This window comes from Neodothiora populina (assembly GCF_041146345.1).
Source record: "Neodothiora populina strain CPC 39397 chromosome Unknown canker_contig_14, whole genome shotgun sequence".
Lineage (NCBI taxonomy): Eukaryota > Fungi > Ascomycota > Dothideomycetes > Dothideales > Dothioraceae > Neodothiora > Neodothiora populina.
The window spans coordinates 506700-528326 of record NW_027191408.1 but is presented as its reverse complement, the minus strand read 5'-3'; the positions used below and the strand labels follow the sequence as shown (position 1 = coordinate 528326).

The 21627-nt window shown below is 52.0% G+C and overlaps 7 protein-coding genes across 8 annotated transcripts; 3 read left to right on the top strand and 4 right to left on the bottom strand.

Annotated features, from left to right (window-relative positions):
- Positions 1-1090: 1090 nt before the first annotated feature.
- Positions 1091-2366, top strand: AAFC00_002145 (uncharacterized protein; the record flags this gene model as incomplete). Its single annotated transcript, XM_069341427.1, has 2 exons — positions 1091-1268; positions 1324-2366. 2 exons carry the CDS (start codon positions 1091-1093, stop codon positions 2364-2366), a joined length of 1221 nt encoding a protein of 406 aa, XP_069201501.1.
- Positions 2367-3229: 863 nt separating this feature from the next.
- On the bottom strand, positions 3230-4218 carry AAFC00_002144 (uncharacterized protein; the record flags this gene model as incomplete). Its single annotated transcript, XM_069341426.1, has 2 exons — positions 3230-3520; positions 3610-4218. 2 exons carry the CDS (start codon positions 4216-4218, stop codon positions 3230-3232), a joined length of 900 nt encoding a protein of 299 aa, XP_069201500.1.
- Positions 4219-4916: 698 nt separating this feature from the next.
- On the bottom strand, positions 4917-6568 carry AAFC00_002143 (uncharacterized protein; the record flags this gene model as incomplete). The annotated part of the gene is made up of 3 exons (XM_069341425.1): positions 4917-5099; positions 5169-5384; positions 5441-6568. The coding sequence occupies 3 exons, from the start codon at positions 6566-6568 to the stop codon at positions 4917-4919; spliced, it is 1527 nt and encodes a 508-aa protein (XP_069201499.1).
- Positions 6569-7386: 818 nt separating this feature from the next.
- Positions 7387-9108, bottom strand: AAFC00_002142 (uncharacterized protein; the record flags this gene model as incomplete). Its single annotated transcript, XM_069341424.1, has 2 exons — positions 7387-9002; positions 9057-9108. The coding sequence occupies 2 exons, from the start codon at positions 9106-9108 to the stop codon at positions 7387-7389; spliced, it is 1668 nt and encodes a 555-aa protein (XP_069201498.1).
- Positions 9109-10526: 1418 nt separating this feature from the next.
- AAFC00_002141 (uncharacterized protein) lies at positions 10527-13670 on the top strand (the record flags this gene model as incomplete). The annotated part of the gene is made up of 2 exons (XM_069348498.1): positions 10527-10565; positions 10620-13670. 2 exons carry the CDS (start codon positions 10527-10529, stop codon positions 13668-13670), a joined length of 3090 nt encoding a protein of 1029 aa, XP_069201497.1.
- Positions 13671-14577: 907 nt separating this feature from the next.
- Positions 14578-15172, bottom strand: AAFC00_002140 (uncharacterized protein; the record flags this gene model as incomplete). The annotated part of the gene is made up of 2 exons (XM_069341423.1): positions 14578-14807; positions 15001-15172. The coding sequence occupies 2 exons, from the start codon at positions 15170-15172 to the stop codon at positions 14578-14580; spliced, it is 402 nt and encodes a 133-aa protein (XP_069201496.1).
- Positions 15173-18049: 2877 nt separating this feature from the next.
- On the top strand, positions 18050-21391 carry AAFC00_002139 (uncharacterized protein; the record flags this gene model as incomplete). 2 transcript variants are annotated; one of them, XM_069341422.1, is made up of 2 exons in its annotated part: positions 18050-21097; positions 21155-21391. In XM_069341422.1, 2 exons carry the CDS (start codon positions 18050-18052, stop codon positions 21389-21391), a joined length of 3285 nt encoding a protein of 1094 aa, XP_069201495.1. The 2 variants fall into 2 exon arrangements, with proteins under 2 accessions (XP_069201495.1, XP_069201494.1); XM_069341421.1 differs by having other exon boundaries at positions 18125-21097.
- Between the last annotated feature and the right edge of the window lie 236 nt (positions 21392-21627).

Genomic DNA, 21627 nt, shown 5'->3' with positions numbered 1-21627 from the left:
CATCTGCTGTATTGTTGTTGTGTGGTTCTTGATCAACACAAGGCTCAGATTGGTATAGTCAATCACTCTGCGATGAGCGATGACTGCCTGTATGGCCACGGGAAAACTCAATATCTGCCTCTCCACTACAAATGGCAGGGGCAAATCTCTATGTCAACTCTATATTCAAAAATCCGTGGAGGGAAGAATAACCTTCAGCTCTATTTGTATAGGCACAGTTCGTTTACCGCACGAGCAGGTGGACAGAAGCAGAGTGATGTTTATCGAGCCAGCGAATCAGATGACGCCTTTGGGTCAAAGACCGAACTAGTAGGCGTGCCAAGAATGACCTTGATGGTGCTTCCTGCACACCATACCTGCACTACTGCGGCCTACCCCCAAAAATATAATGATGTCGAGAGACATTCGAGACTATAGACAGCCACTTGTATGGCTAATCGACACGCTGTCATTGGTTTAAGCAGATCTGCGAGGACTCGCCATGCGGTGCATGTGCGCGCCGAAGATCTGGCTTTTTTTTCTTAATTTGATGCATAGATGCAACCTTCGCATTACCTGGCTTCCTTGAGACTAGGTGTCGACCGAGTTGGTTTGTGTGATATTAGTAGCAAAAGGCGAACACCATTGCAGTGTTAGCTGACCTCTCTCTGCACTGTCGACAAAGTAAGTATCACGAGATGCGCGCTTTACTGCTTTGGGCCGAACCGGTAGCCGGACAGCTACGGGACTGCCGCTATCTATACGGGGCATTGAAGGCCGGAATACGATCGGACTGGGAGACCATCAAGGTGTTTTCTTGACTTGGTTTTTCGTCACCGCTGATGCGCCCACATTTCCCTCTGGCCCCCATCGCTCTTTACGCAATTGACATCTTACCCGCCCGGCTGCTGTACATTAATAAACCATACCAGCCTGTCCAAATAACACCTCGCTTCACTTTTTCCAGGTAATTTAGTTCCAATTGATCTTTGTTCCAACAGCGACAAGGCGCCCGCCAAGCCCAGGTTTCCATAAGGCAGCCAAAAAGGACAAAAGAAGCTCCATTCCTCAGTTGTAGCTCGAGTCTCCGTTCCCCGGAGCCCTACCCGGAATGGCCGACCTCGCGACACAATTGGCTTACCATGTGGTACGGCAAGCTACTGAGGAGACCAACACAGAGGACGATCTCATAGGTACTCCTGGACATTGTGATACCAGTAACGAATACGATGGACGCATGGGAGTGCGAATTTCGGCCGTCTTTGTCATCTTAGTCGGATCATCACTCGGTAAGACCAGATTGAGTCCCGATGAGAATATAACAAACTAACATGGATGTTTCAGGCGCTTGGTTCCCAATCTTTGCTGGCCGACACCGAGGACTCGGAGTGCCGGAATGGGCTTTCTTTATTGCAAAGTTCTTTGGCTCGGGTGTGATCATCGCCACAGCGTTCATCCATCTTCTGGCACCGGCGAATGAGGCTCTGACGAATCCGTGCTTGACTGGTCCGATCACAGAGTACTCATGGGTCGAGGGCATCGCTCTCATGACTGTGTTTTCGTTGTTCTTCGTCGAGCTGATGGTCATGCGCTATGCAAAGTTCGGCCACAGTCACGGCGACGATGTCGAGAGTGAGGGAGGAGAAGCAGAGATCAGTAAGCCTGCTGCTCACGCCCACGGTGAAAAGCACACGGATGAGGAAGCCGCTGTGGCACAGCCAGAGTACGAAATGAACCCGACTGCTTCTCCGTCTTGCCCGACGAATCCTCATGTAATGGGTGACGACCATTTGAGCCACTCCAGAAAGCACGTCGACGCCGAGGATGTGGACTCAGACTGGGAGAACCAGCAAGGCGAGGAGCACCAGGGTCACGGGCACATTTCCCCGGAGTCGTACAGCGCGCAATTGACTGCGATTTTCATCCTGGAGTTCGGCGTCATCTTCCACTCCGTCTTTGTCGGCCTCACCCTGGCCGTCGCAGGCTCCGAGTTCCCGACTCTGTACGTCGTCCTCGTGTTCCACCAGACCTTCGAAGGACTCGGTCTGGGATCCCGTCTCGCATCGGTACCATGGCCGAAATCTAAGAAATGGACGCCTTACTTCCTCGCGATCGGCTACGGAATCAGCACGCCCATCGCCATCGCCATCGGCCTTGGCGTGCGCCAATCATACCCGCCGGGCAGCCAGACGACGCTGATCGTCAACGGCGTCTTCGACAGCGTCAGCGCCGGCATCTTGATTTATACCGGTCTGGTCGAGCTCATGGCGCACGAGTTCATGTTCTCCAATTACATGCAGCGCGCCAGCATCAAGACTGTCATGGCGGCGTTTGTCACCATGTGCGCTGGTGCTGGTCTCATGGCTGTGCTGGGTAAATGGGCTTAGGTTTCTTTTTCTGTCTTCGGATACTCCTCTTTCTCCTTCGCTGGGAGAGAGTTGAAAAGGGCGGTATCGTGGAACGGGAAAATGAAATAGATATGCTTAATGCCTTTTTCTTTATCTCTCAAGGTAGTCCTTTAGAAACATGTATATACGTTTTTCCATGATGCATAAGGGGGAGGAAAAGTAAACTTTTTCTCCGTTGCAAACAAACTGCCAGAGTCTCGGGATATGTGTTTCCTTGGTTTTTCTTCACATCAAGCACCACTTGAAGTCCGTGAGTTTAGTGGGCAATTTGTGTTGCTGTGTCTGTGATATCCTCGAGACATTGTAGGTGACGAGCAATGTTTTTCAGCAGGAGGATGGAGATAAGGTGGACTTACCGTACGAGATCGCGGAGCAAATACTGCTTTCGATGCAAGACAGGCAGGCAGGCAGGCGGTAAACAGAGCCGGGCCTAGAAAGATGTAATAGACGAGTGAGGCAACGAAGAGCAAAGACGAAGAGAAAGGAGGATGAGGAGCACTTGGAGATGGAAGACGACCAAAAAAAAAGCCCCGAAATCAACCATAGACGCGCGAGAAGACACAAGTTCAAAGTACAAGAAAACAGCAAGCAAAACCATGAGAAAAATGCGAGATATCAAAGAGAGGAGACAAATGAGGTAGTATCTTCCTCCTACTTTCTTCCCTCCTTTACTTTTTGGGTTTTTTTCTAGACAGACGAAATAGATGGCTGGGATAGACGGCGAACAGACCGGTCTGCTTCAAGACGAGGGCGCTTGCTGGCTGTGACAGCTATGCCTTCTGGCTCCAGTCCCGCTTGACTTGACTTGCTTTTCTTTTCTTTTCTTTTCTTTTCTTTTCGATCTAACCTCTTCTGCGCGTACTCGGGCTCTTACCCTTGCCCTCGGCACCACTGCTCCTGGCAGCAGCGGGACTGGCGACAACAGTATGGCCCGGGTGTTTCTTACCCGTGAGCTTCTTTGGTTTGCTCGCCGAAGCAGAAGAGGCAGGGCTGTTCCAGTGATAGATCATTTGGGTGGCCAGGACGGCGTTCAGGATGAAGCCTGAGATGAAGCCGTAGAGGATCAGTTTGTCGTCTACTTCTTGCAGGGTGGTGAAGATGCGCGTCAGGGAGCCGACGAGGTAGTTGAAGACCTTGATGGCGGGGTTACGTCAGTATTTCATGCATGAATATAAGGGTAGACAAGAAGGCTATAGTTGTAGGGAAGGGAAAAAAAACTTACGGCGAAAGCGCTCAACTGTCCCGTTCCGCCCTCGGACCAAATCGTGAGGATCTGAGGCAGTTTGGAAGCAACGCCCACGGCGCCAGCTCCGGCCTGCAAGTAGCCCAGCGTCTGCATGTCAATGACATTGGCGCTGAACAAGGCATACCCTGCCGCGGCCAGACCGGCGATGTAAACAGCTGCCATGGGTCCCTTGCCCGAGTACTGCAGCACGAGGACGGCGATGGCGACGTTCTGCACCGCGATCAAGGCGGTCTCTCCGTACGTGCTGAAGGGGAAGCCCTGGCGCGCATTGTAGGCCAGAGACACGAGATAACTGGCCGTCTCGAGCAAGTACGACAGGAAGGAGATGCCGGCGGCGGACTGCGAGTTGATGAGCTTGAGCAGCTGAGGGATCTTGACTGTGGCGCTGGCGCCGATGATGCCGATGCCGAGACCTTTGCTGATCGCCAGCTTGAGACACGATGAGTCGCTGATCTGCACGTCGTAGATGAGAGTCTTGTAGCAGTGGTTTCCCAGCAGAGAAATGCCCAGGTCGCGGATTGGTTTGGGCAGGTTCTGGGTCACAGGTGTCAGGATTGACTGGAGGTTTGACTCGAGAGCGTCCATGTTTCTTTTCTTTTCTTTCTCTGTTTCCTTTCAAGTCTAAATGGCCGTACGATGTGAGAGTTGAGTGCGTTCTGAGTATACAACAGCTGCTTGTGTCTCACTGTACAACAGGCATACGTGGATCTCTAATGTGTTTGTTGTTGTACCATCAAAATTCTATGGGGAGACGAGCATAGCATTGATGTTTGCTTTGTTTGACGTGCGGGGTAGAAACACTGTAGCATAAAAACACGGAGTAGTATGGTAGAGGGTGTTGTAGAAACACGATGGTATTAAAAGGAGTAAGAAGGTATGGGGTACAGCATAGTGCAGTGGTATAGCGTTCGCGCAACAAATTTGCAAGGTCCAGCAATCACCGAGGGTAGCAGCGATTTCTGGTCCGAAACAACACACCCTCTACACAAGTAGAAGCAGCACAAGAGCTCCAGATTCATGTTCGATCATATAGTAATCATAACACTCCGTACTAGTGCCCCCGGAACTATACATAAGTAATTACAGAAGGATATCATATATATCAAGTAACAAACCTCGCCTTTCCTTGATGTTTTGTCTTTCTTTCATGTCCGCAGAGGAGCAGACTCTTCAGCTCTCTCGACCATGACACTCTGTTCTTATACAGGCTTTTTTTTTTTGCTCTCCTGATCGTGACACTCTTGTCGGTCATCATCAGAAGCACACCGTGAATCATTCCCCTCTTAAAGCTCCCCGTGCCCGTGACCAACGCCGCCAATGACAGAGGTGGCGGACGCGCGAGCAGCATCGAAGGAACTGACGGCAGCTTGAGCTGCCTCCTTGTTTTCAGGTGCCCAGATCTGGCCTGAACGAAGCTGTTGCCATGCAATGTCGAAGCGAGCGCCAAAGAGCCAGGCCAGGAAGAACTGAACTTTCGTTAGCACTTTGTGCAGATGCATATGCCTTGTAGATGAAAACGAAAGACTCGAACGTACCATGGAGACTGTGACGAATGCTAGAGTGATGAAGACGGCGACCATGATGTAGTACACTTCCTCCTTGTTCTCCGCATCGATCTTCTTCTTTGCTTCGATTTCGGAGGCACTCATGATGGGCTTCTCGGGGTCTGTGCCGAGATCAGACGTTGCCTGACCGAGCTTGTATGTCCGTGCCGTCTGTGAAGGGAAGATGCCCTCGATGAACTTTTCAATCTAATGGTCAGATGGCGTCAGTAGATGCTCGATGACTCGACGGAGAAACAAGGTACCTTTCCGCATGCGACGCTGATGGCAAGGAAGTTGGGGTCCCGGGGGTTGTTGCGCTTGTGGATTATCCTGGCGTATTTCTTGAAGACACCGCACACCACCTGCAGGTTCTGAGTGCTCTCGGTCATCAATTTGCAGGCAGTACCCTTGGTGATCTTGACATTCTTCTCGAAGATGGCCGGGTTGTTGAAGCACAACTCCAACGTGGCAATGGCCATGCTTTGCGGTATGGCGCAGAAGTTGAAGACACTCTGTTCACGGATTCCCGCGAGGTAAAAAAGGCAGTCGTCAGCACGACGGAGAGCGAGAAGGACCATCTCAGAGCTGCAAGCCAATGCCTTCTCTTTGTTCTCAGGGAGGAAAAGGTCCTCGAACTTGTCGACATGCTTGGCCCAGATCTCGCGGGGCCAGAAGTAACGCTTGTCGTCGTGGTCCTCGCGAATGTCACGGATGATGTTTGTCTGCTGGAGGAATTGGCCCATGGACTCGTGCAGGTCGGTACGTTCCAGAAGAGCAGGGTTGGCGAGGTCGGCCTCGACAAACAGACGGGTCAGACCCTCGCCAACAAGACCGGCAACGTAGTGGCAGTACTCGTAGTACTGATCGACCGTCTCCACTCGGAATTGGCCGTCCACCGTCTTCTTCGCGTAATCTGCCATGCCGTTGCCCATTCTCTTGGTGATGTCTGCGATGATGACCTGATAAGGCTCCTTGATCTTCAGGAACTCGGCGACGACAACATCAAAGTGCACGCAGAGCTCGCGGTCCTTCTCGTTGGGCCCGTTTCCATTGTAGTTCCATCCTGGCTGGTAGATGGCGTCCTGGAAGTTGCGCAGCAGGGGCTCCTTCTCCTCAATTGGAATGGTCATGTCGTCCTCGATGGTGTCCAGTCCGCGCAGGATCAGATAGAACAAGCACACTGGCACCAGCAACTCAGGGTGCAACTCTTGGATGACAGCGGCGAAACTGCGACTGGTCATCTTGAGATACTTGAAGCACTCCTTCAACTCTGGCGACTCTTTCGACTCGTCGCGCTCGTGCACGGCGTCGTGCCACAGCTTCCACTGCAGCATGGCGCGAGACTCTCCCAGGTGGTAGCCATAGTAGAGTATCGATCTCAGACTAGGCATCTTGGTGGAATAAAGGGTCTATTGATCCCAAGTTCAACAAGTTGATTGACGTTGGCAGGCACAAGGTAATGGCAATAGCACTTTTTGTCTTCCCACAAACGACCAGGAGAAGGATGTAAAAAGCAAATGTAACAAAAGACAAGAAGAGCAAATGAGTGCAAGTACGTGCGCGGGCAGTAGTAAGCGACCTGTGTGTACTGCTTGGGAAGGGAACCTCACCTTACCTACCTCTCACACGCTGGCCAAATAACGCTCCTGCTGCAACTGCTGCTGCGCCTGCCCTGCTCCCCACAAAAGTCAAACCACCCACTCTCCGCAAAACCCTTGTCCTTGGCGCATCTGGTCCAGAGGGCAACCCTGTTCGACCGCTTCCGATATTCTCGACATGATGCTCGGTTTCGGGATGATTGTTTGGAGGTGCAGAAGCACTGGCTCTATGACCCATACTAAGCAGGACTATTCTTTTGAAGTGTGTGATTATCCTGATGGTTTTCCAGGCTTCTGAGGGTCCTTTTTTTGTTGAGTCGGGTTTGTGTCTGGTCCTCTCATTAGACGTGCCGCGCAACCTTTCCATCAAAGCCATTCAGCCGAATAAAATTGCGATTACCTGGCACAATCACTTGACCATTGCGAACCATCAATACACAATCACGACCTCTCGGTACCCAGTGAGTGAAAATGCCATTGCTAACGTAGTCTGCATAGTCCGGGTATCGCAGAGTCACCACAACGAAACACCCTGAACCACACACTCGTTGCTGTCTTGCCCACCAGCTGAGCCAGAGCTAAAACCAACGCTGACCGAACGTGCCCGCATCTCAATAGACGGTCAAGGCGCTGATGGCCCCGTTCTCCATGACTTCAAACATGAGTCCCGGGAACTTGTAGAGCTTGGTGTTCCGCAGCCAGCGATCCTCGCCACCTCGCTTCTTAGGCGGTGCGTCCCCGATCGGTTCCACCGCATCCCACTCCTCATCATCCAAGTCATCCAAGCCATCAAAGTCCAAACCATGCGAATTGCCACTCGAATGCCCGCTCGAGATGTCGTCCATCTGCCCGCCAATCCAGATGGCGGAGTTGGATGGACTATCGCTGTCATCATCTCGTCCGGTCCAATTGCGCACTATTACCATGCCTTGAGACATGTCCTTCTCGGGCCATACGTCCTGGAATGCCCCAACAAGTTGCTTGTGAAACCAGGGAAATCTACTCTCCGAGCCAATCTCGGCGCCGTCGCTGGAGGCTGGATAGACATCACGAATCAGCGACCAGCGTGACCGTCGATGCCGATTGAAAGGATAACTCCCTGGTATGTTGCCGTGCAAGACTATCCTCGTCGCTACCTTGTGTGATTCGGAACTCGTCAAGACTTGTTGCTCTGGAAGAGCTGATGCCTGTCCTGGCAAGGGAGACACAGTGGCAGGAGAGCCAAGCAGGATGTCGAAGCCATGTGAGAAATAACAATAGTAATGTTCTTGTATGCCGCCTTCTGTCTCTCCGCCATGTATAGTATCACTGTCATCATCGTCCTCGAAATCGGTGGTCGCGTAGGTATCCGTGTTATTAGAGGAAAGGCTGGACGGAGTCGACCTAGACGATCGCGCAGAGCCGTAGGAGCTGGGCACTCTCATTGCCGAAGAGCGTCTTCCTCTGCCCCTGGACATGGCATCGGCTGCTTTCTGGGGAGGTGATTCGCCGTGCGCGGGACGTTTGAATATCGAGTCTGGGGGACCAAGCTCAGTCACGAGGTCTTGTGGAGTGGTTTGACCGAGTATAAGCCAGAATCGTGAACCCGACCGTCGTTGCATTTCGACGCTGCCGGCGCCATGGATATTGACATGTTCTATCTCGTCAGTGGCAGCAGCAAGACTCGAAGACCGAGGATTGGCAGGCTTGCGTGTGAAGAGATCCTTTCGACCTTCACGCCAGGAGTTGCCCTCGAAGATAGCCAACGATGTCACAGGTGCAGCGGAATTGGAGAGCATGGTGGCATGATCGACCTTGGGTGACCAGGCCAGAGTCTGGAGAGGAAAGGAAAAGGCGATGCCCGGGTAAGACAGCACATAAGTACCAAGGCCCGACTTGTCGCTGGAGGGTAGGAAGTCGCCTGGGTAGGAGGGACCAAAGAGCTGGTAGACACGCCGGTACATCAAAGTGCTCCTGGCTCGATTTGGGCTGTGAAGAGCAGTCTCCAGGTTTGGGATCAGACCTTCGTTCTTATAGGTGAGGTTGGAGCGATGGAAGTCCAAGACTTCTATAAGACGCAGGCGCTGGTCTGGGCCATCAAAGCGCAATCGAATGCCGTTGTCAGGGAGATCGACGACGACCGGACTGTCCAAGGGGTTGTCGGCGGAGAAGGAGAGGTCCAGCTTTCGGTAGGTGCGTGACTGCTGTCTCAACTCGGTGCATATTTCCTGGATAGAGGCGCCCAGCTCTGCTGGGACGTTAGTATGTCAAGGGGGGATGATGTCGATTCCTCAATACATACGCATGAAGTCGAGGGACTGGCCAGGACGCAGAGCAAGAGAGGCGAGAGGCATGTTGCGTGGCTATCTGCAAGAGACAACGACAGAGTGTGGGTAGTTGTGTTGTAGAGAGTAAGTACTGTGGGATGCAAGATACAGTACAATAAGGTAGATATCAAGGTGGCTGCTGCTGTGTCATCATGTGCTCCTGCTCCATCATGTGGCCAAGCAAAGGCAGCGGGGCGACGAGGGTGCTAGCGAGACATGGTTGACCGACGGTGGAGTGGGGAGTTGTTGAGAGGCTGGCAGGCGGTCAGACAGTGCGAGTAGACGCAAGAAGACGCGTCTGACAAACGACAAGTGTTGTTGTGATGATGCCGATGTTGATGATGATGATGATGATGATGATGATGATGATGGATGGTGGAATGCTGATGATGGTGGATTGAGCAGCCGATAAGGACCCAAGTGCGAGGGAGGGGAGGGGGAAGGCGCTTGAGAGACGGTGTTATCGGAGGAAGGAGGGTGGGAGCGGACGTCATCCGGTATCAAGAATACCTGGCTGTAGTACTTCATAGCACGGGACAAGATGCCTGTTTCACGTGGCAGAGAAAGAGGATTGCCAAGAGCCAACGCAGGGATCCGAAGAGCGGGCGGCTCGAGCTTCCGGCGTTTGTAAACAATGGAACCTAAAATGGAAATGCAGTAAACACTGTCTAGGTACCTATGCACACTCCTGCTGTACACTACCGTACCCGACCACAGAGTACCCGCATTCCATGTAGAGTGGATGATGTGCAGTACAATTTTATGTTGTTGAAGTTGCTCCGTCTTTTGTTCTCTCTACCCTTGACACGCAATTGGTATACACGACATTCGACACGAGATATTGCCATTCTATTCTATCCTACACCACCCATTGTCCACTGGCGTGTACAGCATACTGGGTTACTTATAGATCAGACTCAGTCTGGCTCTGCCCGCAGTAGATCCTGCGCTTAGTGGAGAAGAAGTACAAGAAAACCGAGACAAGATGTCAGCGCCTGGAAGGCCCTCGGTGGCAGCTACTAAGAGAACCACCATGCGCCCTCCGACGACATCACGCCCGCCGCCATCGCGCGCGCACACGGCTACTCCCACACAGCGCTCACACAAATCACCCGCTCGCTCACTGGCTCCGAGTAGAACTAATTCGCCGGCCAGGTCTGTACAAGGAGGCGGCGGCGGCGGCGGCGGCGGCGGCGGCAGCAGCAGCAGCAGCAACGGAGTCAAGCGAAAGGAAAGAGATTTCGAACACGAGGAAGAGACCAACATCAATGTCGTAGTGCGATGTAGAGGTCGCAACGATCGTGAAGTACGCGAGAACAGCGGCGTCGTCAGTGTCTGCCGACGGCGTCAAAGGAACCAAACTCGAGCTTTCCATGGGGCCGAATGCTCTCAGTAACAAGATATACAATTTTGATCGAGTCTTTTCGCCTGCTGCTGATCAGACCATGATCTTCGAGGATGTCGTCGAACCCATACTGGACGAGGTATGCATCGAATTCTCTACATTCCGTGTGCGCTGCTGATCCGTGATTCCCAAGGTACTCGGAGGATTCAACTGCACCATCTTCGCCTATGGCCAGACCGGCACCGGCAAAACATATACCATGTCTGGCGACATCTCTGATATGCAACCTTTGCCGGATAACGCCGGTATCATACCTCGAGTACTTCACTCGCTCTTTCACAAGATCGGCGATGAGGAACAAGAAGTCGTGGTCAAATGCTCCTTTATTGAACTCTACAACGAAGAACTTCGCGATCTCTTGGCAGCAGACGACAACGTGAAGCTTAAGATCTACGACGACAACAGCAAAAAAGGCCAGACTACTACCCTCGTCCAAGGAATGGAGGAGTCCCACATCAAGAATGCCTCCAAGGGTCTCGAACTGCTCAAGAATGGCTCCATCAAACGTCAAGTTGCCGCGACCAAATGCAACGACCTTAGTTCCCGCAGTCATACCGTCTTCACCATTACTGTGTTGATGAAGCGCACATCAGACACAGGCGAAGACTACATCTGTGCTGGAAAACTCAACTTGGTCGATCTTGCCGGAAGTGAGAACATCCAGCGCAGTGGTGCTGAGAACAAACGTGCCGCCGAGGCTGGTCTTATCAACAAGAGCTTGCTCACTCTCGGCCGTGTCATCAATGCCCTGGTCGAAAAGGGCTCTCATATCCCATACCGCGAATCGAAACTCACACGCTTGCTGCAAGATTCGCTGGGAGGTAGGACCAAGACCTGTATCATTGCCACCCTATCTCCTGCGAAGAGCAATCTGGAAGAGACGATTTCTACCCTTGATTACGCTTTCCGTGCGAAGAACATCCGCAATAAGCCACAGGTCAACCAGTTGGTCTCCAAGAAGACCCTCCTCAAAGAATTCACGGCAGAAATTGAGAAGCTGAAGAGTGAGCTCATTGCTACCCGTCAGCGTAACGGTGTCTATCTCACCCAGGAAAACTACGAGGAAATCATGACAGAGAGTGAATCGCGGCGCATTCTGGCCGATGAGCAGAAAGCCAAGATCGAGACCGTAGAAAACAATCTTCGCAACAAGGTCCAGGAATTACACATCCTCAACACTAGCTTCACTGGATTGAAGAGAGAAAATGAGCAGGCCAAGCTGATGCTAGACGGAACAAAGAGTCTGCTCGAGAAGACCGAGATTGTCCTGGCTCGTACCAAGCGCAACCTCGCCGACGAAACCACCCTGCGAAAAGCTCATCAACGCACCGAATCACAGCTCGCGGATATCGGAGGAAAGCTTCTTACAACTCTCGACAAAACAACTGGAGATATCTCAGGCCTGCACGCGAAATTGCACAGGAGATCTGATCTACATTCACTGAATCGCATCCATTGGACCTCTTCGAAAGACCGTGTGCTAGACACAACCGATTCAGTGGACGCACGCATCGAGAGCCTACGTCAGAAGCAGGAGCAACTGCTGCAGAACATGTCGACGAGAATGCAATCATTCGTCGAGTCAGAGCTCTCGGAGCTCCAGGCTTCGCAGGTCTTCCTTCAGGAGAAATCAGATGCCTTTCAGCTTTCGTCTTCCGAGGTGAATGTGCAAACAGCAAAGTCTCGAGACGATATGAATCAAGTGCTCGAGGAAATCAAGACTCTGCGAGAAGACGTTCAGCAGAACGTCGGTGCGGGCATGAAAGATCTGTCCACGGCGGCGCAGCGTATAACCGCAGGCATTGCCGGCGAACTCGAGAACTTCCACAACCAGCTCCATAAATCGTACGCCGGTCTCGGAAAAGAATTCAAATCCATTTTTGATGATGTTGTCAAGCAGCTCAGTGAGCAGCAGACGGAAGCCGCTCGTTTGCGCGCGCAAATATCTGCCGCAAATTCCACTTTCGTCGAAGCAGGTCAGGGCTCGCATCAAGCACTAGAACAAGCCATGGAGGAAGAGCGCAGCCGCGCAGTGAAAGAAAGAGACGAATTGCTGGCACAAATCACCGGCCTCATCACCACGACGGCGGAAGCCCAAGAGAAGCGTCTTGCGGAACAAATATCTCATGCCGCTAAGCGCATCAAGACGTCCGAAGATGAGTACGCTGTTTCCCGCCAGTCTTACGATGGCGAGGCAGACGCACTGCATGCCAAAACACAGAGTCTTGTCGACTCGTGTATACAGTCGAGAGAGCATATAAAGATGAAGATCAAGGGTGATTGGGGATTCGCGAACGGCACTAGCGAGAAGATCAAGAGTACAACAGAAGCAGTGCATGTCGAGACTGTTGGAATCGTCGACAAGCAAATGGTCCACCTCAGCACACAGCTTTCTTCACTCGACGAGATTGTCGCCAGAGTGCGCCAACAAAACGAGACGCATCACGAAGCGCATACGACCTCGCTTGCACAGCTCTCGTCGAACGTGCAGGAAAGCTACAAGAGCGTCGGCGCACACATGGACACCAGCTACACCCGTACCCAGTCGCTCTCGACAGACATGGAAGAACGCGCTGCAGCACTCGCGGTGACCTTCCCCGAACTCGGCAACGAGGGTGAGATCAGAGCACTCCTGAGAGCTCTGCACAACGAGACAAAAGCAAGTGAGCTGGCAGAATACCAGTCCACAGGTCAAACACCTACGAAGACGACCTACGACTACCCATCCACTCTGCCTAGAACAGCATCCCACGACGCGCTGTTGGACCAAGAACAGCCGGCCACAGACGACAATGATCGCCCAGTTTCATCAGCTTCTCCGCGAAAGATTCAGAGCTCCCCGAGCAAAGGAGTCGTATATACCGACTCTCCCGACAGCACCGCCGAAGAAACCTCTGCAGAGCGCGGTCGCCCGGCCAGTCTACCGCAGAACCTCCCTGGACTGCGGGAAATCGACGTCAACATCACATCGAACTCTCTTCCTGCGCCTGAAAGTGTAGAGCAGGTCGACGCGATGCCCCCAAAGACGCTCAAGAGAGCCCACACGATGGCAGCACCGGAAAATGCGGGCAGCAAGCTTCCTATGACGAGGACGACCCGCAACACCTTCGCTGGAACCGCAGAGGGGAGAGAGAACGCTCCCGCAGCAGGTGGGAGGAGATTGAGGGCTCGTGGAAGTAATTAAGGTTGACAATAGCCAAGCACTATTTTTCTTCTTCGCTTGATTTTATTTTGTGTCAGGAAAGACACTGTGCGGAGTTTTGGGAATCAAAAGGCGTTTTAGGATGGATGTACAAAGGACAGTACAGGCTGCCAGTGTGTAACAGACACTCACCGAGTCTAGCAACGAGAAGGGAGATAGTAGATCCAACACAGAAGCAATAACAGAAGTGCTTCTCGCTTTGCCGTGTCCTTTATTCGTATTCATTGTCGGAGTTTCCTATGTTTTATGTATATAAATCGACAATTCGATTTCTTATTTTCATTTCTTCCTCACTGCTTTGTATCAGGTCGTTTTGAGGCGGTAGGCAAGATATGTGAGTACAAATCCACCTCACTCTTTATTTTTGCCGGGTCCGTTCTGTGATTGTGAATATGGCTTGGCTATTCACTTTCCATGCTCCTTCTCGCTCTTACTCGATCAACACTGACTTTTGTATCGAAGGCGTGTTTAGAATGATCCACACTCATGCATAGGACTTGACTGTTCAATTTCCGGGTTTATTGTTCACCACACTACGCAAGATAGCTTACTTGAGGTACTATGATATAACTTTTATGCTGGCGATGTTTCGATGAGATCCGATTTCACTTGTCGAGTCAGAAATCTCGTCTCTGTTCAGAAATAGAAGCTTGTGGTGGACAATTCTAATCTCGCTGTCTGCTTTCGAATGCTTCAGTAGTTCCCTGGGGACCGCGTCGAGTCTCTTCAACATCATTTGGATTTTGGTCCTTTCAGCCTACGTAGATTGCCTCTTTTGCTCCTCAAGTCTCTCCACCAAAGTCCCATGGCTCAATCCAACGAGCACGGGTACAGCAACCCATGACCACCATCCCTCCCACCACTCCCCACTTCTCAATCCATCAAACACTTAAGAAGTATCAGAGCACCCAACAAAGTCGTTTCCGGAAGCGCCAGTGTGAGTGATGGATCCAACATAGACACCCTTGGTGTTGAAGATGATCCTGTCGGCGCCGGGAGAGCCACCGGTGTAGGCCTTGCCCTTGAGGATGGGGAATTCTTGGTAAGGGCCGGAGGCGCGCGAGAAGGTGAAGCCTTCGTAGTTGTTGTAGGTGTGGGGGTAGTCGTTCACTTCCGTGCCTGATTTCCGGGGGAGGGATTGTTAGATTGGGAGCGTTGAAGAAATCAAACTTGGGCTATGATAGGGGAATAATTGTGTGGTGTATGTCTCTCTTTTCGTTTTTCACTTATGGTGGTGGAAAGGGGGTACTCGGGGGCATATCTTTTTTTTTGTTCTTCTTTTGCTACGATGGCTTGGATGTTCGCGACTTACCGGCCTTGTAGTGGCTGTATCCAGCGTTTAATGCAAGCTGGAGAGAAGAAGGGTAGTAGACAGTGCTACCGCAGGTCACATCCGAGTTTTGACGCTTCTCAATCTCAATGGGCGAGGCGACAGCAGAAGCTGCGAGGAGCACAATGGCCGAAAGAAGAGGCTGGAAGAGCATGATGATTATGAGAGAGAGGAGAAGACAACTGGTGGCAGCGAAGAGCGAAAGTGGATTGCTGGACTCGAGGGGCTGGACTGATGATGCTGATGATGATGATGCTGTAGAGAAACAATGGGAACAGGTCACGCTATTTGTACCATTGGCCTTGCTAGACGACAGAGTACGATGTCTATATCTAATGCAACTATCGATCTTACCCCTCCTTGTCATTTCTTGTCAGTAATCAACCGTCTCTTCGACGACAAGGCGGTGTCCTGCACGATAAGGTAGGATAGATAGAGCAATAGTGTATTATGCTCCTTGGCCTCGCTAGGAGACTCTCTCTTCGACCAATAGATGTGCTCAAGAGCGAGATCTGCTTAATTGCGACTCATAAATGTCGGATGCGAAACGTTCACATGCCTTCCTCATTCAGGAAAGACGGTCCTGGGACTTCATCAGAGCCAGAAGCATAAAAGAGAGAGAAGAGGGGTCACTTTTCGCGATGCCATGTCAAACACACACAGATTAGCCAATGACCCGCAGATAAGAGACAACATGCTCAGTCTCGGAGCCGCGAGAAGCTGCACGCACTGCTTGCGACTATCTGCCAAGTGCAAACTTATTCTTGTATACAGAGACAAGGCATAGGGATGAAGCAATCTAGTGGTCGCAAACACCGAGGCATGTCGGCCCATGTTCCCATAGATCTCGCAATGATCGGCAAGGCACGGGCCGTAGGGGTTGCTATGCTTAGTGCAGGTACAGGGACGAAGAACGCACCTCAGTCTTCGGACCTCGCCTCTTGCGCGAAGCATCATGCCGTACAGTATGATCGGCTTTCCTGACTCTGCTTGCCTGAGATACTGTACAGCCCCCTTGTCCGGATCGCTCTGGTCCAATGATTGGAGCATGTCGACTCGTCTTTGCCTATCAAGGCAGGTAAGTAAGGCCTGCCTGCAGGAGGCACAACGTGCGCTCATGCGTTGCGTGCAGACAAAATAAAACCGGGTCATAGTTCATATGCAATAAAGTACATAGAACACCTTACATATCGGTGGTCACCGATCAATATGCTGTATCGATTCTCTCTCTTTGACCACGCCGGTTGTTGTTCTTTGCCTTCCAGATCTATCCGACGTGCACTCGTCTCGCATACCCTCGCCCTTGCCTCTTTTCCTCCTCGCTCCATCATTAGCCCAGTCACCACAGCAGTGCCTTGGTCAAGCTGACATAGCATCAATATGTGGACTGAGAAATCCCGAACCTCGCCGCACCTACAGGCGGTCTCCGACAGCGAGAACTACAGCACACTCACGTCTTATCTATCTGGGGACCTCAATCTGGACGCCACCATATCCAAGATTCAACAGCCTCTTGTGCAGGCGCTCGAAAAGTCTCGTTCGGACGGCAATTCCAGCAACCAAGTGTTCGAGCTTCCCGAAGACCTCAGCAATGACAGTCTTCGCCAACTCTGGGACAGCGTGCTGTTGATAGCCTCAAAGACGCCTCACGCGTCGCCCAGGCACGCAAAACTTGTTGATTTATTGTCTACATTGGCAGAGCAAGCTCCTCTGGGAATTGTAGAGAAGGACTCGCAGGGCCAATTATGGTCAGATCTGCCGCTGTTCGGGCAGGAGACGAGAAAGTACTTCAACTATCCCCTTCCTGAACAAGAAGAAGGGGTAGTAGACGAGGAGTCGAGAGATGGATGGATCAACATGAACAGCTTTCTTGCCCGCCTGACCAATGCTTACAAAACTTCTTCGTCTGAAGATGGTCAGAGTGTCGAGGCACTCGATACATCACTGAATGGTCTCTGGGCTCTGAGAACGGCCATCGAGAACGACCAACCCAAAGACAGCATCACGGCCGCCGCATGGACAGGGACGGCGGCGGTCTGGGTCATATATGCCAAGTCTGCACTGAAGGCGTTCAGTATCGACAACAAGGAGTTTCGGGGTAATATGGGTGCGGCAGGTACTAAACTTGGAGGCAGAGAAAAGGGCTGGAAGGGCTATTGCGAAGAGAGGTGGCAATTCTGGCAACAGGAGCTGCCGAAACTCGAAAAGGCTACGGCTGACAAAGTGGCCAGAGATCTAGTACATGAGGCAGTCGAGACAATGAATGCATAGACATAGACATGGCCTCTTCTCAGGAGAACTTGCCTTCTGCAGTGCCCGTGTAATCACCATAGGTACGGTATTGTACTGTACTGTACTGTACTACGAGTTGCAACTGTTACGAGAGTCACATTATCATTATCCAACGTCTCAGTTGCATGATGCAGCACATTACTCGACATCAGAGTCTCAAACGAAGCACAAAGCGTAAAGCCGAGGGAGACAGGTTTTGCGGGGAGAGCTGGGTATTGCCAAGCCCCAGCCACGAGGAGCGGACTAAGCCAAAACGTCCGTGCAACGGCGTGACGGTGAGGTATCGGGGCCGTGCATGACGGAGAACCCACCTACTTTCGCTGGATAAGGCACTGATGACGAGGGATGACCAGATCGGGCAGTCGGCATCACGAGCTTCCCCGTACAGTTGTGCACCTTCCCTACTGTAATTACTGTACAGTACTGTTCCGTACAGCGACACCTCGAGACATGATCCACCTGCGTTCACTCCAGGCAGTAAGTCTTTCTCTTGTTATTTTCTGTCTCTATCTCGTCCTAGGACTACATGCGCGGCGCAAGCATCTGATTGCCACTGCGTTGTCCTGGTTTTTCTTACTGTACCTGCCTCTGCCGTTCCTGCCTTTTTGGGCTGTCGGCGCATGCGATAACGGACGTGTACAGTCGTTGCGCAACTACCTTAGCTACTTGTCCACTTCCAGCCTCCCATCGCTTCTCGTTGGCGGCCAAGTTTCTGCTCCATCACATCTGACCAACAGCCATGCATCGCCGGTCATGGCTTGCCTACGCTGCGCCGCTGCTCGCATGTGCGCTTCCTGCGACCGCATCGGTCAAGATGAACGGCTACACGACGTCCAACGAGCTCTACTCGCAAGACCCGGACCTCTTCAGCATCTACAACGACCGACCCGCAGACTGCCCGCCCTGCTTCAACTGTAACCTCGACGACTTTGTCTGTCATCAGTATGCGAACTGCACCCAGTCCTCGGGCAAATGTCGCTGTCCTCCTGGCTTTGGTGGCGAGGACTGCAGCGAACCGCTCTGTGGCTCGCTCGCCGACGGCAGCAATCGCCTCCCTCGACAGGGCCACGATTGCGATTGCAAAGAGGGCTGGGAAGGCATAAACTGCAACGTCTGCAAGACCAACGATGCGTGCAACGCCATGATGCCCGACGGTCAAGACGGCGTCTGTTACAGAGAAGGTCTCGTGGTCAAGGAAAACTACCAGATCTGCGACATCACCAATCGCAAGATCCTGGATACGCTGAAAGAGAAGAAACCGCAAGCCACCTTCTCCTGTCACGCCGAGAGAGAAGAGTGCAATTTCCAGTTTTGGGTTGACCAGAAAGAGTCCTTCTACTGCGCGCTGGACACGTGTGACTGGACCGCCACCGCCACAGACACCAGGAACACCACCAGCTACAAGTGTGAGAACATCAAGTGTCGCTGCATTCCCGATCGTATGCTCTGTGGTGAAGATGGCTCCATCGACATCAGCGAATTCCTGGAGGAAAGCATCAAGGGTCCGGCACAATTCAGCTCCATCCACACGGACGGCGGCAGCGCGCAAGACGGTAGCAAGTTCCTCGAGCCTGCCATGAACGAACTCATCTCCAGTGTTTTTGGCGATGAGAGCATTCTGCTGAATTGTCACTCCGGAGAGTGCCTCTACAAGACCGATGTTCCTGGATACGAGAGACCGGTCAAGAAAATAAACACTCCTCTGATCGCTAGTGTCATCGCTGGCTGCGCCTTGTTCGTTGTCGCCATGATCGTCCTGGTATGGATTTTCGCAAGGAGATCTGCCACCGGACACGGACCCATTCATCTGTCTGACGACGAGGAAGAGGAGAGTGCCCAGTTGCTGGCAGACCACAAACCGGCCGCCCTCTACTTTGAGAATCTATCCTACAATCTCAAGGGCAAACAAATCCTCAACGGTATTGCGGGTGCTGTCCATCCCGGACAACTGATGGCTATCATGGGTGCATCGGGCGCAGGTAAAACAACATTCCTCGATATCCTCGCCAGAAAGAACAAACGTGGTACTGCTAGCGGTAGCTTCTACGTCAACGGCGAAAAAATCTCAGACGATGATTTCCGGAGCGTTATTGGCTTTGTTGACCAAGAAGACACTATGCTGCCCACCCTGACTGTACACGAAACCATCGTGGACAGCGCACTGCTGCGACTTCCCAGAGATATGAGCTATGCCGCCAAATCCCAGAGGGTGGACGATGTCGAACGTCAGCTCGGCATCTATCACATACGCGATCAGATCATCGGCTCAGAAGAAGGCAATGGCAGAGGCATATCCGGTGGCGAGAAGCGTCGCGTTGGTATCGCCTGCGAATTGGTCACAAGCCCCAGTATCCTGTTTCTAGATGAGCCAACAAGTGGCCTCGATGCCTTCAATGCTTTCAACGTGATCGAATGCCTGGTCAACCTATGCAAGACGTACAACCGAACCGTGGTCTTCACTATTCATCAACCTCGCTCCAACATTGTAGCTCTGTTCGACCAACTGGTCTTGCTGGCCAAGGGTAGACTTGTCTACTCGGGTCCCTTCTCCAGCTGCCAGACCTATTTCGACAACCTTGGCTACCCGTGCCCCCCTGGTTTCAACATCGCCGATTACCTGGTTGATCTGACAATGCATGCGAGTACCGTCCATCCACAGATCCCCGAAGATAGCTCCATCTTCGCGCTTGACGATGGCACGCAGACGAGGGCTAGCAGCACGATAGCAGTGAAGTCGGTGCCGAGTGTGGCAAGCTTCGAACCAGGTTCTTACACCTCCGACTCACTCTTGCGACCAAAGAGCAGCCGTAAAAGCTCTGTGAGACAACAACAAGAGAGGCAGCTATTCACCAGGAAGCAATCGCAAGGACCTAGTACCATACGCTCTGACGCCTCCTCTGTTGAGAACAACTACGAGACAACGCAACAATGGCTGAAGCTATCTAAGCAGCAAGGTGCACCTCCACCTCAAATCCTCGACGATCCTCACCAGCTTCCACCTCCTCCAGCGGGCTCCACTGGCACGGATCTTGACACTCTCATTGCAAGTTTTGCCGAGTCAGATGTTGCAGAGGCGTTGTCACAGGATATCCACGGTGCAGTCGATGATGCTAGTCAGGCTAACGGCCACGCGAACGGTGCCGCCAACGGCGATGTCCACCTCGGTACGATGCGAGGATACCGCAAGACGGGTGTCATCGGTCAGACCTTGATTTTGAGCAAGAGGACCTGGCGCAATCTGTATCGCAATCCCCAACTGATGCTCACTCACTATGCTATTGCTATACTGCTTGCTGTGTTCCTGGGCTGGCTGTTCTACGGGCTCACCGACGATCTCAAGGGCTTCCAGAACCGTCTCGGTTTCTTCTTTTTCCTTTTGGCTCTGTTCGGCTTTTCGTCTCTGACCTCTCTGACAGCCTTCGCTCCTGAGCGTTTGCTTTTCACTCGCGAGCGCGCCAAAGGCTACTACTATCCCATCTCATACTACATCAGCAAGATCATCTTCGATATTGTGCCCCTGCGCCTGCTTCCGCCGATTATCACTGGGTGTATCGTCTATCCCATGACGGGACTTCTACCTACAGGCCCTGAATTCGGCAAATTCATGCTCTTCATTGTTCTATTCAATCTCGCGGCCGCCACCGTATGTCTCTGCATTGGTATTGTCATTCGCAACCCGGGCGTCGCAAATCTCGTCGGTGTATTAGTAATGCTATTTTCACTTCTCTTTGGCGGCTTCTTGCTGAACCACGAAACCATCCCCAAGGCTCTGAGGTGGCTGCAGACAGTAAGTAGATAGTCTTTTAACCGTCCTTTCCATTTCAAACACTAACTATATCACTAGCTATCTATTTTCCACTACGGCTTCGAAGGTCTCATCGTCAACGAAGTCCGCTACCTGTCTTTGATCGACAAGAAGTACGGTCTAGACATTGAAGTCCCTGGATCAGCAATCCTGTCGAGCTTCGGCTTCAACGTCCTCGCTCTCACACAGGATGCTGTGGGACTGGCAGTGTTTTGCGGTGCGTTTTTGCTGCTGGGTTATGCGGCCATGCATCTCTTGCTCGTGGAGAGGCGGTAATCTCACACAGAAGATGTTGTCAAGAAAGGAAGATGGTGAAGAAGATTCTCAGAAGCGCATATTATCAAGGGGTTGTCTTCGATTTTTTGCAAGAAGACAGAAAAATATAAGGTACTCTTACACTAATAGGGAAATGACATCCTAGGGCGATCAACCACTCAGAAGAGGTGAAAGAAGTAAGATGAAGAAGAAGAAAGGTGTGATTTTCCCTTTTCTCTCTCTTTTTTTCTTTCCGC